General features: G+C 33.8%; 1 protein-coding gene across 4 annotated transcripts in view; it reads right to left on the bottom strand.

The window, feature by feature from the left end:
- LOC149065606 (twitchin-like) overlaps positions 1–19583 on the bottom strand; it is an 834903-nt gene that overhangs the window by 738257 nt on the left and 77063 nt on the right. For all 4 annotated transcript variants that reach the window (XM_089253452.1, XM_089253454.1, XM_089253453.1 and 1 more), the window contains 3 exons: positions 12693–12834; positions 8628–8763; positions 3787–3971 (listed from right to left, as the gene is read on the bottom strand). In XM_089253452.1, coding sequence (XP_089109578.1) covers positions 3787–3971; positions 8628–8763; positions 12693–12834 — 463 coding nt within the window. The remainder of the gene's footprint in view (positions 1–3786; positions 3972–8627; positions 8764–12692; positions 12835–19583) is intronic.

The following is a 19583-nucleotide window of genomic DNA, read 5'->3' as shown; positions in this document are numbered from 1 at the left end:
ACCGACAATACATTATAATAACATATAATTACTAGAGCCCAGAAGTCTAATCACTAAAAATGATCAAAATAGACAGGCAAAAAGGCACTAAAAATTCATAAAATAGGCACTAAAAAAACATTTATAATTAATGGAAGAAAGGAAAAATAACTAAAAGCCTAGACATTAAGTGTCCGAAAACTGACTAAGAACTAGTCACACTTACTCCATCTAGTGTTTCAATTATAGCTTATAATAGCTGATTTATTTTCAAAATTAAATTGAGATTTCTTGCCAAAAATAAAGTGCTGTGGTCCCTCAGGGTTATGTCAATTCCAGGGCCAGTATTACCAGATGTAGAGCCTGTAGAAAAAATGATTGTGGGGCTCCTTTGAGTTACAAATGATTCTCATGTATTTGTTGCATTATTTGGAAAATTCATTACAATTTCTGTAGTTGAAACACAGCTAACATGTTTCATTGTTGTAAAATTTTTTTATTTTTTTCCATTCATATTACCACATATGCATACATATACTTCAAGGGCAGAGCCTGGTGTTGTCGCATCTGTCTTACAACCCTGAGGGAGATTAGTAATTTCAAATGATTGATATTGAATTTTAATTATTTTATTTTATTTTGGTATTAATTTTAATTTTTTATTTGAATAAATATTAAAAAACTGGTAACCAAAAGATTTTTGTTGTCCTGATACTGAAAATCCAATTTAATGATCATATATGTATTTTAATATTAGTGATACCTCAGTAATGAAGATGATTTGTTCCGGAATCACTTCACTAGCCAAACGTGATTTCCCATAGGTTTCTATGGAAAATCGTTTGATTTGTTCCAGCTTCTGCCAAAAATTTAAAGATTTTTAAAAAGAAAGTTTTTAAAACAACAAGGGATGCTATAAAAAAGACAAACTGATTGAAGGCTAGAATGAATAGCTTCAAAATTGTATAAATTAGAATATACAGGAAGATGAGAGATACAGAAGATCTTTTTGTTTTCCAACATGTAATACAACTAACACCAGATTTAGTCTACTAAAGCAACAAAAATCCTATCGAGTTCAAAATCCTATCGAGTTCATAAGTGTCCCCATCCATTTATGATTTGGTCAACTCATTTCTGAGTCTGATACATGCAGATGGAAAAGATAATTTTTCAGACTGTTCAGCTTGATGAGTTTCTGAAAGTATGCATACTTTGAAAACATAGGCTACCTTTTTTCTTTCAATGCATTTTATATTTTGGCTGAACCTTTCATTTCATATGAAATGGTTCAAAAAATTTCAGTAAGGGAAGCATAGGTATGACAAAAAAAAAAAGAGATTCTGGGGTGGACATGAGTTAACCGGGCCCTAGTGACAGTAATTCTGATGATGATTGGTGTGAAAATTCAGCTCATGATGTGGATATTTTATGTTAGTGCGTGCATTCATGTAATCAAAATTTTTGTTAGCTGAATCTGTATTCGTTAGCGGAAGTATCACTATGCTTACATAATCAATTTTTTTCCCCAACACTTGTTACAATTTTACATCTAATTAAGAAAATGTCAATCACAATTTACTCTCAAGTATTAATGCATCATAAAATTTTTCCACTCTAGATGCTCTTTGCCCTTTTCAATAGTTCAATACGTTTCTTGTTTAGGCACATCCTTCAGTTAGTGAACTAGTGTAATTCAAGTAATTCATTCACTTCCACATTATTACAGTAGGATTCTATTTTCGGCTTCATGCTTTACTTACCATAGAAATTCACCATGACATAACCTCTTGCACAGAAAAGGATAGGCATACACCACACAATAAAATATAATTGGCAAATTGTTAATTTATCCAAAAAATTCCAAATTTTTAAAAATTAGTTTGTTGTGCTAAGATTTGCACAGATATTGGGTCAAATACCTATGCAATATTTCGCCGAACTAAATATTTGGCAAAAGGTATTGGAATAAGGTATAAGGTATAAGGAATAGGCCGAATATTCATCCCATCTCTAAAGAGAAGCACACCCAATTTTTTCCAGCTTCTTCCATACATAGTTCGTCAGAAACAAAAACATTCATGTCTAACACCATCTGTCCAAGGCAAAGTTAACGCAGGCCAACACCAAGTTTTCTGTCTCTCCGGCATTTACACCTATTCATGTTTAAATATGGCTGGAAACAGTAGTGTATTTACAGGGGGGGGCTATTTGGGCTATAGCCCAGGGCAGAAAATTTTGGAGTACAGAAAGAGGGGGAGAGAAAACATTTTTTTAAAATTCATGTTTCGTAAATGTGTGGAAGTGTCATTTCTATCGTAAGTAATATATAACTATTAAACCAAATTATTTATTATTTTTTATTTTTTGTGTTTTTTCCTCACAGACTGCCGTTGAAGTAAAAAAATATATGATTGTCTAACCTTACTATTTACAGTGTGTGGCCTTCCCAAATAGTATTGTCACAAGTAGAGGTGGGAGGGTGAGTAGGCATCCAGCGATGCAAAGCAGCACTCGTTTCAGATAACTGGAGGTGTTGGAAAAAAGACAGCCAACATTTCCCTAAAGAGGAGGGGGTTATCTTCTTCAGAGAGCTATCTATGGAGGGTGTTGGTACAGTGATTAATATGAAAAAAATAGGGTTCTTTCCGTGACTGGAGGTTGCTGCACCCTTCCCAGCTGACCACGAAAAACATTTCAATAGCTCAATTTCGGCTCTCTTTGAAGGTAAAAAGGCAGAACATTCCACTGATTTTTAACGATGCTTGCCATATGAAAAAGAATCTTCTGCAACAAAGATGCTTTTATTGGTTCCGGTCGGGGCTTTGATGAGAGTCTTTAAGAGTGGGTTATGGTTGACCATCTGGGGGGATAGAAACAGTGTTAAGTGCTATAAATCGAATGGATGAATGCAAAACCAAAATTTAAGTGTTACAGAGATGTAGAATCTTTCTTTCACAAAACATTATTGGTTGTTGATGTCATTGTCACTATTTTTAAAAAGGTATGCGATTTCTCAATTTTTGTATTTCAAGTATTAACACTTTTCCACTTTTGACACAAGTAAATGTTCATTCTATTGCTATTCAGAAGAATATTTTATATTGAAGTTTAACTACTAGTGCATTAAATATGAAATTTCAAATGTATAGTAATTTGAAAGAACAAATATGAAAAAATTCCAAATAATAATATGCATGGCTTCATTTAATACTCGTTGGTTTATAGTATTTAGGATAATGTTCTCAAATTGTATGTTTTGCAAAATGATAGAAATAAATTACTACGTATATTTTTATGTGCACCTTTATAAAATGGAAACCTGTCTGGAATGGAAAATACCTTCAGTCTCTTCACATTCTGTTTCATGAATGTTTTAATGAAATGGAACTCAGATAACTTCAATTTTGTGATATCCTGTTTTGAAATTAATATTTGAAGAAAATTATTATTTTGATAATACTAATACCATTACTCATAAATGCTTTATTGTCTTCTATGTTGTATCTAGAAACAGTCGAACTTATTTTAACGAACACAGATATAACAAAGTTTTTCCTAGTCCTTCATACCATTTTTTAATGCTTGCCTATGGTATTTTGATCACTTGTAGCCACTAACCAATTTGGGAAAGTATGCATATTACAGAATTTTCAACTTGGAAAATCAATCAAACAGGAATGCTATTTTTTTCTAATCTTATCAGAAAATGTATCACTTCAATTGATAATGCCCTCTTCTTAAAAAGTCAATTTATATTGTTAATTCAGAATAAGCTAGAAGAATAAAGATAATTTTATAACTTACCTTCAAAGTTGAGAGAAATATTTGCATGACCATCTCCATGACTGTTTGTCGCAACAACTTTGTATTCTCCACCATCAGAAGCCGAAACACTTTGAACTTCCAGTGACACTATATGATTGTGTTTATCTGATATAAGACCATATTTATATCGTCCACTATCAAGCACTTTCTTACCATTGTGATACCTAAGTGTAGAAGATCAAAATCAATTTCAAAGTGAAACTGAATTCTCAAAACTTGTTCATTAACTGATTAAAAGTAAAGAAAATTTATTGTTTTCAGGTATGAATATCTTTTGTGAATGAGAATAGAATTAATAAAGTTATATAGAAGGGTTTGACTTAATTATGGCGATTGTTTATTTATTAGACTCACGAAGTAAATAATGGTTTCAAGTTGTACAAGCCTTTTTTAATGACACTTGGATGATGAAAAGAGAGTGATTCATTGCCTTAGGAATGTCTGCAACCATTCTGATCCATGATTGATACAGTGGTCAGCGCATGAGGTTTGTATTACAAAGGTTGAAGGTTCGATTCCCTCTCAAGCGTCTGAAGTTTATTGTTTACCTACAGAGGGATATAGACTTGATTGAGGGGGTGCAGAGAAGAACAATGCATGCTCTGGTTGGTACACAACACTTGAGCTATGAAGAGAGACTTGATTTCTTGAATATTTTTGCATTGGAAGAATGCACTTGTCAGGAGAGGGCATGATAGAAGTTTTTAAAATTTTCAATGGTGTGGATAGGATGGACCATGAATTATTATGCTGTTAATCAACTGCTTCAACAAGGGAACACAGTATTGATTGGTAGGGATAACTCAAGGTTGTGGTGTTACAGGGAGTTTTTCCCTAATAGGATATATAATATGATAGGAATGATAAGTTTTCAGACTTCACTCTTGATTAAGTGTTCTCAAAATTATAGAAAACAGAGACAGTATAATTAACCTTCACTTGTAACTTTTATGCAGTGGTTTCATGTACTTATAAAGATTTTCAAGGGAATCAAAGAAACTTATCATTAAAGGCAGTGATTCTCAAACTTTTGGCTTTGTGAGATGTTGTTACTATAGAAATAATTTATCTGTGGCTAGCTAAGAAACTATTTACCCCTGGTTCTCTTATCAGAGTCTTTATTTACTCTTGGCTAAATACCCTTATACTCACAGGTCCACTACACTGATGGCTCCAGGATAACCAAAACTGAGGCTGGAGCAATCTTCCACATCTCTAGAGTGGATCATGACTACTACAAGATACATTTGTATCTTAGTAAAATGACTACAGTCTTCCAAGCTGAAGTACTTGCAATAGCCATGCTAGCTGAAAACCTTATTGCTAAAGGGTATCATAACAAACAAATCATTATTTTTTCTGATAGCCAAGCAGCATTAATAGCTCTTGACAACTTTTTCAGGTTTCAACTGTGTGTCAACTACTACACTGATATGTTGAATAACTTAGCGCACTTGACAACAATATCAACCTTTATTGGTTCCTGGATAATTAAATTTCCAGGGAAATGAACTTACAGACTAGATAGCCAAAGAGGCAGCGAACCTGAAGATATCTGGACCTGAACCTTTCTATTCTGTTTCGATGTCAACCATAAAAAGAGATATCAAACAATGGATAGAAAATAAACACTATGGGAACCCAACCGAATTAATAATCAATAACCTTGGGAACCCAACCGTATATTCAAGATTCATTGAAAGACTGGTTATTTATGGAGATGATTACAAGGAAGAAAATTCATCACTGCCCCACGCGGACTCGAACCCCAGTCGCTCGCTTGCCGGATGAGTACTCTATCATCTAAGCTATGGAAGCCGATAGAATCTGTCAACATTGGATATATATATGTTGAAAGGCTCGGTACATGGACAGCGGCAGCAATGAATTAATAACTCATGAATGACATAGGCCACCAGATGGCCACATGCATATAGAAATGTCCTCTTCACTTGTTAATACAAGATTCATTGAAAGACTGGTTATTTGTGGAGATGATTACAAGGAAGAAAATTCATCACTGCCCCATGGGAACTCAAACCTCTGTCTCTCGCTTGCCAGACGAGTGCTCTACATTTCAATGAATTTTGTATTAACAAGTGGAGAGGACATTTCTATATACAACTGAATATTGCCAAAAAACTTATTTCACTGAATAGAAAACAGATTCGACAGGTTATACAGATCATCACTGGTCATGCTAACCTAGCAAAACACCTACATAACTGTGGCTATGCAGATTCACCTATTTGTTCTGTGTGTGAGGAGAAAGATAAAACTCCACTTCCTGATGGGGGACGATGCCCTGCCTTCTCTATCTCAAGAAGGAACTACTTTGGTGATCATCAGGTGACACTAAGTGAAGTAGTAAATGCAGCCAGAGAGAGAGAGAGAGAGAGCATTTACAACTTGATCAATTTTCTTAATTATACAGAGCTCATGGTGAGTATCAATTCTCTGCTCTAACTTGAACTCTCATGTGTTATTTTTCAATAACTTCATGTTGAGTTCTTGGCCATATCCCAAGGAGACCTCCTCTACTTCTTTTCTTAAAAAAGGCATCCAAGACAGAAGCAGCCTCCTCATTTATTTAGATATGTTAATCGTAAAATAAATAACTCCTGTTGAAATTGTTATTAAATTTACTTTTGTTAAAATTCAAAATCTCTTTCAAATTATTTGTCTCCCTGTCTGTGTACCTCTTGCACCAATTCTTCTCTGGATCAGAACCTGGGTCGTATGCAAGGACGTTGCATATGTCATTTGACATTGAGGGGTTAAGCTCCTCTGTAAATTTACCAATGGTATATTTACAGATCACTTCAGTGACCTGTGGTACAGTTCCAGAGCACTTAAGTAGAGTGTGACACATTCACAGATCACATAAGTGGCACATGACAGGTTTTCTAATGAATGAAGTGGCTCCCACACTTTCCTAAAGGTTGAGCACCCTTGCCCTAGTCTCTCCTCAAATCTCTCTCATGGATAGCCTGCACTCCTCCTCTTTCTTATTTTACGGCAAACTATCTACAAAACTGATTCACTTTCCCCCCTGGAGTTGAGGCTTTTTTTATTTAGCACTTTGGCTAAGTGCTGGGCCAAAATCATCCCGAACTCCAGTGAAACTAAAAAGATTTTTTCCCTCTTCTCTTTCCGTAGTGAGCTGTGAATACAACATGTTAAAAAGAGAGTGAGAAATCAGTGGTATCTTGTGGTTTCTCACAATTTTCGTAGTGAGATATTGGATGTAAACAAAACAAAAAAAAGCACAGGTATATAAAATAGGAATAGGAGGAGGGAATTGGGGTGAAAAAAGAAGATTGTGACTAAAGTAAGAAAATGGGGGGATGTTTCTAAAAAATAGGAAATAGGGGATGTTTCTAAGAAATAGGAAACAGGGGATGTTTCTAAAAATAGGACAAGTAGGAAAAATAGAATTGCTGCGATCTCTGCTATCAGCTACTATTCCCTTAGACCAGGGGAACCATCTGCCAGTACTATTAAACAACACCAATTGAAGTCAAGGAATTCTAGCGATAATGCTAAAGCTAGATATGAAACAATATAACCATACTTAAAAACAGGAGAATGAGAAATATTTGCAGAAAATTGAAATAACCTAAAAGACATTGCAATGCAAAATATATCTAAACGATTGCACAATAAAATAAAATAAAATTTTCAACACTGAATTTTAAAGAAGAAATATATATAAAAGTGTACAACACACCCAATTACTAAGAATGCCAGGAAAAAATTCCAGACTGTTTCCTAACACTAGCGCCCAAAACACCCAAGAAAATCATATCAAAGAAGCAGAAAAAAAACATCAAAATGGCAGAAAATAAAGAACCAGATATTCCCTCCTATGTGAAGGAAGACATTTCCTCCCTAGCACGTGGGCAAAAATTTAACTATCCACAAAGAAACAACAGAAAAAAACTTGGTGAAAGTACAATGAAAATTAAAGGAAAGCAAGAGAGAAAATAAATATGAACCAATCAAAAATATGCTAATAAAAACTAAAAAAGAAGAAGATATAAATTACACACTTATCTTACAAATCCAAGATGGCAAAGTGTTGTTCAATTAAATTGAGTTGGATTTAATCCTTTGGCCTTACAGTCAGGCATTCAACCTGTTACACCACATCAATCAATATAGATCACTTAATTATCAATGAATTATGATTATTAATTAGCAAGTGTCGGAAACTAATGATTTCATGATGGGTAATTGATTAAGTAAAAACAGGCTTTTACAGTTTAGAGTAAATTCATTAATTTAATATCATTGTTAATTAATTAGTTATTTAATCATTAAATTATAATTATTTAGTAATTATAACTAGGGGTAATAAATTACAATTAATAAATAATTATAACTAGTGGAAGCTTAATATGGTTAACCCTTTAAACAGTTTTTAAAATTTTCCTGATATCCACATTGGGAATAAAAGCGTGTTAAAGACCTGAGATATTTCGGGTGACCAAAATAAAGCAGATTAAGTTTGACCAGATATCTCTGGATTGCTACTGCAAGGATTAAGTGCAAAGTATTCAAATTTCAAGTGCAAAGCATTTGAATCAAAGTATAGTTATATATTTCTCCAAGGGAGCTATTTTTATGAAAAAACAACAGGAATTGAAATAATGTTTACAACCATGACTATCAAATGATGTGCTTTAAAATTTAAAAACAAGTTCATTTTATACAGCACAGTGTCACTATCGATATCCATGTACAATGGATATTCATAGTTTTATTATAGAATAACCCCCCATTCTATTAATATTGTTGAATATATGAATGATGCTCACCATTCAATTGATGGCTTTGGATCAGCAAGAAGCCTACATTCAAACATGACTTTTTTAAAATTGTCAGAGCTTTTGATAATAGGCTTCTCAGTGAAGATTGGCCTTGCTCCCTCTGTTGGCATATCAGCTTCATCACCTGAATAGATGAATGTATGTAATTGAGATACATGAATAAAAAAAATAGCTAATTATGAAGTAAATCATCTTGCTTATTTATGGATTAGATACCACTATTCACAATTTCATTATTTCTGATAATGATAACTAACTTTTTAGGATTTTTCTGTTTTAACGATACACACATAACTATTATATTGTTTCACAAAAATAGTATCCTTCATTCAGCAAAAGAAGTGATGGTTATTTTTGAATTAAAACTTAAATCCAATAATTGCAACAAAATTTCTATTAAGATAAGGAATAGGGTTAATTTTATTGAATCAAAAAAATGTTAGGTTGAATATTTCTACAAATTATTTATTGCGAATCAACTAATTAGATTGCAACTGCATCAATCTAGAATAGCAGAATATCAAGTTACACATTTTTCTTGTCATGTATTAAAGCAAACAGCCATACCCCGATTTACATGATTTCAGAGTTACATGATTTTCTGTGAAAAATATCTGGTTCTTGAATTCAGTACAAGCGTTATGGGGTTATAGCTGATATAGAAACAATACTTTAGTTATGGTGTTATAATTAAATTTAAATGTATGGGTCTCTTGTCCTTGTCTTGTCCATTCAATCAGAATACCATATGTAGTCCAGCTGATTTTCAAGGTGCTAAAAGTAGAAACCAGGAAAGTAACTAAAGATCTAAAGAAACAGTTATTTCCCGGATATTATGCTGAGGTGAGCTCGGAAAGAAAAGTCATCACGTCTCCGCCGGGACTCGAACCCAGGCCTCTTGCATACCGGGCAAGCATGCTGAGGCATGCAAGAGGCCTGGGTTCGAGTCCCGGCGGAGACGTGATGACTTTTCTTTCCGAGCTCACCTCAGCATAATATCCGGAAAATAACTGTTTCCTTGATATCTCTGGCTGAGAAAGAAGCCATCTATATCTCTCTAAAGATCTAAACTTTGCAAGAGATTTTGAAAATCAGTTTGGACCTTAGAACCATTTGGAAACATACCTTCCATTTTTAAAGAATGGTTTGGTCACCATTTTATATGTTGAGTTCAAAATGATGGTAAATAAAATTTTTTGACAATTCAGTATATCACTCACTTGCAACTCTAATTAATTTCAACACTTTACTTGAATTTATACAAAGAAACAAAAACTGATAACAAAATTGTCCTGCTTCAACACTGAAAGCTCATTTTTCTTGATGGACCATAAAACCAAATATTGCACTACACATGACTTTTGCTTATTCTGGAGAAATTTGAAAATATTAATGAGTATATTTATTCTTATTAATATTTTGAATATCCTACATGTAATTATATGCATAATTGTACATATATATAAAACTTCATATATAATTACTACTTGTAATTATACATATAATTACAAGTAGGAAAACCTACAGTTTTAATACAATTTTTTTTAAAAAGACTGGTGTTCCGAAATATTGTTCCAATCAATCACTATTTAATGTATTTGTATGCAAAAATGTTCCCTAAGACTTATGTAAATTTGACTTACGAGCTTAGTGTTGTCTCACCTATTGCATAACTCTGGGGTATTACTCTATTGTAAAATTTCTCCAAAGAGACTATTTTTACAATTTATAGAAAATCTGGCAGTTTCAAAGATGTGGGCTGCTAATAGTAATATTATTTTGATCATTTTTTTATCAATAGTGTTTTTTTTTGGTATAGATATCTTTCACTCATATGCAATCTCACTTTACTTCTTTTCTCCATAACATGATTTTAAAAATTATTACAAATTTTTAAATAAAAAAATTTTACAATTTCTGAAATTTGGCCTGGATTGTGATTCTGGTTTCAATCCTGAAAACGAGCTCGGATATTCACAACATGACACAGTTTAAGTGAAAATCCATCGGACTTGTGGATGTAGATGAGATGAATGTGGATAAATTCCTCAAATCTCACTCATAAGAGCTCACTGATAGATAAGCCTACAGTGGAACTTTGATTAACCAGGAGTAATAGGTTTGGAGTCACCTCATAAAACAAGAAGTGAAAGCAATTATCAGACCTGTCAATCTGCAGAAGGTTAAAATCCTGTAACTTTCTTATGGAAATCTGGCAATTTACTTAAACATCCAACAACCATAGCTGTGAACCTTTAAATTTTTTTATGGGCATGATAAGAATCAAAATAAATAATGCATAAAGTGTGACCATATTACTCATATTTTAGGAAACGCAGCATAACCATATTTTTCATTATCATTTTGTGTACAACTATTCTAAACAAATGTCCAGTTTTTTTCAAAGATACCTCCCATGAATTTCTGATATTTACTGGACATCAAGAAAGTTGAAAGTGTTTAGAACTTCTAGGTGCTCGCCTGAAGTTTTAATTCTGGGGGGGTGGGGGGGGGGGTACTCTGACCCATTCTACAAATTTTCCTGGGTATTCGAGCACCCGCAGCACATCAGCAACTTTCCGCAATGAAATTAAGAATTTTGTCTATAAGTGGCAATATCCCGTATTTTCTGGTGCATAGATCTTGTTTTTTTGTAAATTCCACTATGCAATATGATCAGCATAGTAATACATAGAGAAAATGGCAATTGAATGATTTACCAGCAGTTTTACAATTAAACATGTATATAAAAAAATGTTTTCAATGTGAATAGGCTGCCATGGTAAAGTTCATAGATTTAGATGGCTTTAACCACCTTTCATACAGGCTACCACGCTTGGAGTCTAGGTGTGATACAAGAGCTTTTTCATGTAATGGGGACAGGGTTACTTTAAAAAAAATAAAAATAGTAGCAAAAAAAAACAGCAAACTGAATACTTCTTTTCCTTTTTTTCAAGTTTGTTCTTTTCACGTTGATGGCAATAATCAAAAACCGGCGACATGAATTCATAATCTGGAAGCCCTGATAATGTAATGATTTCTGGAAAGTTGGCAGCTCTGCATTATTTATCCAAGCTTATCTATAATGGTCAGCACATCACCAAATGACCCAACAGCCAAGGGTGGGCATTGGCAAATGAATTAATTGAATGTGTGCACCCACTTGATATTAAATTTTACTTTTCTTGGAAGGGATAGTAGTCAAGTTTGATAAGATGTCTACCTAAAGTACCAAAAGACATTTTAAGGTTTCATAAGTTTGAAACCTGCTCAGAGGCCCTGCTAGAATCTTTCCTGACATGAAAGCGTTAATTTTCTACTTATGGAAGAAGAATAGTGCAAAAAACCAAGGCTTGATAAAAATAATTTCAGGTATCAGCCTATTTATTTAGGAGCAAAGTATTTAAATAACAGACAGACATGTTATTTTTTCAGCCCACAACACATTAGATGAACTCTTGAAAGAAAAGTTTGTTGTTTCCACTGGAACCTTGGTCTTTTTGCAATTAAAGTTAATGCACTTGCATGTATTGCAAAAGAACCAGGGCAGAATTCACAACAGAGACAACAAAAGTTTCTTTGCAAACTTCACTTCAGCATTAACATAATAGGTTTAATATAATGTTTTCTTTGACTTGACCAGAACTTAGGGAGTTTTTCCCTCTTAGCAGATGCGCTGAAAAATGTTTACTTACTCATTGAGTACTAGTCAGACCCCTATTTAATTAACATACATAAAAAATTTAGGCACTTATGCTATTTTTTTTATTGTAATGGCAACCTAACATATGGGATTTTTCAAGCCCTGAAAACCACTATGCTTGTATGTGGCTATTGCCAAAAGTCCCTACACCAAATGTATAGCACACCAACTTCTCAGTAAGAGGCATATAAAGAAAAGATGTTTGGCATTGTTTATAAGCTATATGTTACAATTTAATTAGTTCTTTTGTGTATAAAATGACTGTGGTGTGGGAAAAATGATCAAATGAACTCTTCTAAACTTCTTTTCTAAATAAAATGGTTGTTAAATATGTGTTCAACATCACATACTGTCAAAATTCAAGCTGATTGTTGCATTGCTTTCTCCAAGTTCGTTTTTAGCTGTCACTTTATATTTTCCAGCATCCTCTATAGTTACATCATTGATTTCCAATGTGGAAAAATATGCATTGCCATCTTTATCTAAGATCAACTGCAAATAAAAGATATTGTGCATATTTATACATGTATAAGAAAAATATAATAAAAATTTACATAATTAAAAAAAACACTTGAATAAAAATGAGTGGAAAAAAATTGATATTATACAGAAACTAAATTAGAAAAAAGCCCTAATTTTTTCAATATGTACTACAGCTAGTTGTAAAAACCAATTTTAAAAAAACCAATCAAAAAACCAAAAAAAACTTGGTTCTTTTCAAAAAACCAATCTTAAATAAATAATTAATATATTAAAGTGTGCATTGGCTTTTTAATTAATGAGACCAATAGAAGTTCATCAGCCTATCTCCAGACAGCAGGACAAATATAAAAAACTTATGAGCCAGCAATTTTTTTTAGGCGCCAGGTGCAGACATGAATCTGGGGAAGGCCCCCCAGCTCACTAAAAAAATATGTGACAAAAAAATTCTGCAATATAAAATACAGGATTTATCACTACAGCATGACCTTTACTCCTTCCCTCGGATCCTCGCTTGGCAAATTTTGAAATAAAATTCATTTGCTTACCACTGTAACATTAACTTGTTTAATTCCATAAGAGAGGATTATACCATACAGAAGTAAAAAACGTTCTAAATGACAAGAAGAGTATACATTTGGGGTGTGAAGTGTAAAAAAAAAAAATGTCAGAGTGGAAAAGATATTAAATTTCTGTGGCGCCCAGATAGACAAATATACAAATACAACGCCACAACAGGCAAAATGCCCAACGAGGTGGCTGAGAAAAAGATGCCCATAACAAATATGGATGTCATATATTTCAAAAATACAGCAACCCAATTAAAAACACAATCACAAAAATTATAAACAATATATACACATGATACAATGCCTATAAAGAATATTATGGTTGTCTTATTCCAAGTATGGATAGCTACTCAAGTTACCCCAACATGTCGCAATTCTTTTTAAACGTTTCAATTGTGTTACAATTTACTACCTCCGGGGCTAAGCTATTCCATTTATTAACAACCCTATTAGAGAAAAATTCTCTGCGACACCATAACCTCCCATTGTCCCCTTGTAAAAGCAGTCGATTGGCGGTGTACTAAAAGTTCATGGTCCATCCTATCCATCCCATTGAAAATTTTGAACACTTCGATCATCTCTCAGAACCATCACCGGTCAATTTGACTGGTAACATTATAGTCACTTTCATAGCCATGAGCAGCATATATTTTGTCAAATCATGGCATCAAATTTCTACTAATATAAATATGCTCACTTTGGCTAATTGAAAGCATCCTTAATGATGGACTAATGAAGTGATGCAAAATCATTGAATCTTATCTGAAAACCAGAAGAAATTTGTGCACGTTATGACTGCTTTTCTTCATCCATACTTGCTGAAATACTGAAGAAGAATAATACTACCTTGGTAGGTATAATAATAAAAGATCTCTGAAAGAAATGTGGATTTTATTAGACCCAGTTATATGAAACGTGTTGGAAGTGTTTACACATGCAGACGTTACATTTTGTGTTTCTGTGCGTAAGAAAAAGGAAAATACATTCCTACTACGTCCAATGTATTGAAATATATGTTATCAAAGTGAGAAATTTTTTTGAAAAGGTTGAGATTTAGAATGCAACAAAGTAAAGTGTTGATCAGAAGGCTCGAAAGAATTCCATGTGCATATCATTCATTCATTTGCCAGCATGCATTTTTTACAATATTCGACGTAACCTCAAGAAATGCTTGGTCAATTTATGGAAGAAATAAAGAAATAAAACTGGGAAAGAAAAAAAACCAACAAAAGTTAATTTTGTTCTGGTTGAAATTAACTAAAGCTTTAGAGACCCTTATTTGTTCAGGACTAACAACAACAGCAAGCACTACTGCATCATGAAAAAGACACCAATGCCAGGTCCTGCTATACAATAACAAAGTAAGCAATAAAGTTTTAATGAGTAAAATGTGTTTCTAATGTAACAAAGATATTAAAAAGTGTAGAAAGTGTGATGTGTGAATACAATTGAAATTATAACGTTTAGAATGCAAATATTTTTTTTATAAGTTATGCAATGAGAAATTCTTGCATAGGAACTCTTTAAACCTGTGACAAAACTGACTAAATTTATCAATTACTGGTTTAAGTTAAGCATCAATTACTGGAGTAGTATAGATTTTTGTTGCTAATTGGTACAAAGTACTGAGCACTGAGCTCTCGTCTTCTTCATCATAGTTTCTCTAAACTCCAAAGATGTTTATCAGTGAATAGCAAAACAGTTGCTCCACCTCTCCCCCTCCCGATTCGAAGAGCATGTATCCATTTACGCACAAGAGTTCAGCAAAAATTTCTCAAGAACAATGCATGTGATGCACTGAGTGGACACAAAACAGCTTGGTCGACACCCCTCTATAAGTGAGTCAGGATGGGAGGTGTGGCCTCTAGAGGCCTGAGAGGTCTAGAAAAGGAGATCTATAGAGGGCTTATCAATGAGAGAGGTTGGTTCAGGGGCAGACAAACTAGGGAAAAAATTTTCTTGTTTTTGGCATTGCAGTAAAGAATGCCATTTATTTTTATAAATGGTGGTTGGTGACCTAAACGTCATTCAAACCTTCTCCCCCTTGTCATCAAAAGCCAGCAAATCCAAAACTCCCTCCCTCCTACTATCGATGCTGATGTACTACTTGAATCGCCCCTTGGAAAAAGAATCATCAAAGATCATTTAAAACCATTAAAAAATATGTATACATGTGTGTATCTGGAATGAAAAGGTTAAAAATAAAATTTAATTACAAATTGGAAAAATTTGAGTTGTTATATTCTATTGCTTACCTACACTCATATCTACATGTTTAAGTATTTAAAAAAAACTCACAAAAATCTAGATTTTATAGTGAAAATCAACTTTCGGTCCTTCAAGGTACAATGAAATGTCAGGCCTTCTAGTGTGAATAAAATTAAGTCTCAAGTTTATACGTCTGTTTTTTAATGATGATCTAGACATGTGTAAACAATTGATAGTGCTTTTACTATCTAAATACAATGGTACAGGTTTTTTCAAGAAAACAGTTACAACAAAGTTCATGGCTTCATTGAAAATTTTAAGGTAGTTTTTTAGTTTTTAGATGGCAGATTTGCTTCACATTTTTCTTTCAGTCTTTCCAATCTCTATGAGCTTCCATTTCAATCAAGCGTTTCTCATCATCTGCAATTTTTAGTCTGTGAAATTCTCACCTTTTTCTTAGATTAGACCCTAAAGATTGTCCTGGCTTTATCATTTGTGTTTCATGTTCTGTTTTCTCCATCTCACTGCCATTACCCTACTGATTAAACAGCACACTTCTGCCATTTGACAAACAAGTTTAAGTTTAGAATAATTCTCAGATATTCATAGGAATTTCATCAAATCCATCTTTTAAATACATACTACCTGTCATTGATTCATTAACACTCATATAGATCTCTTCTCTATAACTTTATGATATGGTTTGCTATATCATATATTTGTCTCTCTCTCTCACATAACCAATCATTATCACAATTTTCTCAGGATATTCCAATTTACTGCGCCACACCTTTGGTATATGGAAATATGCAGCACAACCAAAAGTTCTCAAGTGTCAAAAATTTTTATTTTCTTTTCAACTAAATTTCAAATGAGGTAACATTTTTACCTTTTCTCTGTGTCAAATTTGAAATGTGTGCACTACATGCCACAACTTCAGTCCAGAAAACTAAAGGCAGTTTATTGTCACAAATCATTGTTTTAGCTTATTCTAAAATACATCATATGGCTCAGTAAGCCTTAATATTGCTCTCTGGATTGTACAGGATCATTTTCTCATGTACATTGTCACACTTTTCTAAATAATGTCCCATTTCTTGATTTGCAAATTCTAGACCATTATTGGTTCTTAAATGTTTAATTTTTTCATCTATTCGATTTTTATACTTTGCTTAAAAATGGTAAAATATCTAAATACTTCACTTTTCCTATTCAAACAATATGCAAAATAAATAAAAGAATAATCAACAACAAACACTAAAAAATACTTAGATTTACCCAATGACTCTACTGGAAATGAACTGCATAAATCAGCATGAACTAATTATTAAATATCACCACTTTAATCATAAGAAATTACTGGATAATCTTTCCAAGTTAATTAATAAATGCCACATGCTTCACATCTAAATTTAGTTTGCGTGATGAAACCAATATATTCACTCATTTTTGACATGTATTGTGGTTTCAAATGACAAAGTCTCTGGTGCCACAATGAATATGTATCAGGTTAAACTGTTTGGTTACAATCAATATACTAATCAGAATGAAAAATATTAGCATTTAGTTTCAAATTAATTTCATTATGTTTAACAGTCTTTTACCATTTTACCAAACTTATTAGAAATCACTTGCAAACGGTTTCCGGGTTATTAGGCCATGGTCTAGGAGATTTTCTTCCTGACGTTTCGCCCACATCTGTGGCAGGCATCATCTGAGGTTAATTCGACGTAAGTCTCCGCGGCAAGCGAGAAAGGCTTCGTACATCTACTGTCATCGACTTGTTCTCTATATGCATTTCTGAGACTTGATCGGCCGCAGAAGAACCGCATTGGTTGGCTTGTGTGGATGTGTTGTGCGCCGATTGGCTGCAAGTGGTGTCTGGCGACGATTGGCTGTCGAGGTCATTTTTTCTCTGGCATTCAGATGTGCCCAATGAATGCCAGAGAGAAAATGACCTCGACAGCCAATCGTCGCCAGACACCACTTGCAGCCAATCGGCGCACAACACATCCACACAAGCCAACCAATGCGGTTCTTCTGCGGCCGATCAAGTCTCAGAAATGCATATAGAGAACAAGTCGATGACAGTAGATGTACGAAGCCTTTCTCGCTTGCCGCGGAGACTTACGTCGAATTAACCTCAGATGATGCCTGCCACAGATGTGGGCGAAACGTCAGGAAGAAAATCTCCTAGACCATGGCCTAATAACCCGGAAACCGTTTGCAAGTCATTTAACGCCGGCCATGAAAGCCTCAGACAATATTTTATTAGAAATCAATATATAGTTTGATTGAAGCTTAAATTTGAAACCTTTTCCCATCAATATAGTCAATGACAACGAATTATTTCTGAGATCGGTCACACATGTTGCATTTTCAATTGTTAATGGTTGACAGGTCCGTTATTTGAGGGGGTCAGGGGGCAATCAATTGCCTCCCCCAGCTTTAGAAAATGCACTAGAAGTGATATATATATATATATATATATACATACATTGAGTATGTGTTCTTTGCCCCCCCCCCTCCCGGAAAAAGTTGAAATGACAGTCCTGATATGCCATATGATTTGAAGCTCTGCTATCCAAGATCCATACTTCATCAGCTCGATGATCCATCGTTAAGGTTTGAAGGACATTGTCCAACTTGCTCTACACAGTTCTTGTCAGATGTACAGTTCACATATTTATTACCAGTTCAGAATTTCTGTAACTTTTTCTGATCATACCGAGGCTTTTGTAGATCCTTGGCAATACGATTTGGTTTCCTGTACACACAGCAATGTCTCAAAGGTTTCTGCATTTTCCCTGCACTGAAAGCTTCAACATCATTTTTATTATCAGATGAGTGTTGACCAATACATTTTTCCTCCTCTCATAGGATTTCAAGGATCTTGTTCATTGATTTTTCTCTTTGAGTTTTGAGGATCTAGTGTATGTGAACAAATCTGCCCCTTAGTCTGTGCACTGTGTAAAATACTAGCTCTCTTTTTGATATTGGAAGACCCAGTGATGAGCAGTTTCTTGAAAGTCCTCTGGTATGGGCAATATAATCATTAATAAGCTCCTTATTGTACATCTCAAAATTTTTCAGTTCATTACCAATATCAATTTTCCACACTCAAGTGGTGTGGTGGTAAGATGCTCATTGACCACCGTGAAGGTTGCTGTCACAGTCCTGAGTTCAAACTCGAGGGAGGATACAGATAAGACATCTTCCCTAATGAACTTGAGGCAACCACTGATAGACAGTGCCTTCATTTCCAACCCATCCATTAATGGCAGCAAATTGCAATATAGTGATATTGTCAGAGTTGGTGAAGTACTCTGTCAATTTCCCAGTCTTCAGCGATTCCAGTAAATACTTCTTTATTTATTCCACAAAGCTTTTTGCATAAAAAATATTTAATGAGAAAAATTTAAGCTTTACACGGCTCTCACACAGAGTAGCATATACATCCCTTTAATTCACAACAACTGATGAAACATCACATATACATAATTATTCTTGCGAGTAATTTGCATATTCCGATGCAATAACAAAAACAAACAATGATCGCCAACTAGGCTGATTGAAAGAAATGGTTTTAGAGCTCAATACCTACAAAACAAAACAATCCTGTATATATTTAAGTCATACGTTTTTACAATCTACAAAAATGGATAGAACTTATGCCATTTACTATGAGCTGGGAGATTCAAGTCAAAGTGAAAACATCATACAAATGAGAGACACATATAAACCGGGTTCCACTGTAGAATTTAACACTGTTTTGGATTTGCTTTTTTTATCAAATGTTAAATTCTTCTATATACATTGAAAATTGAAGGACTGGACACAACCCGCTTCCCACTTTGATATTGAAGCATTTCTGAAGAATGGGTGTGTATCTGGAAATTTATTTATTTTTTAAGTACAGTGAGGGGAAACTTCATTCATACGTCGCTCAGTTATACAACTTTCACATTTATACAACATTTGGCT

The sequence above is a fragment of the Pholcus phalangioides genome, unplaced genomic scaffold (assembly GCF_987345545.1).
Source record: "Pholcus phalangioides strain wild (caught in Gottingen) unplaced genomic scaffold, Ppha-v1.0 ptg000039l_1, whole genome shotgun sequence".
Classification (NCBI taxonomy): Eukaryota; Metazoa; Arthropoda; class Arachnida; order Araneae; family Pholcidae; genus Pholcus; species Pholcus phalangioides.
Note: the sequence above shows the minus strand (reverse complement) of the source record. Positions and strands in the feature narration are given on the sequence as shown.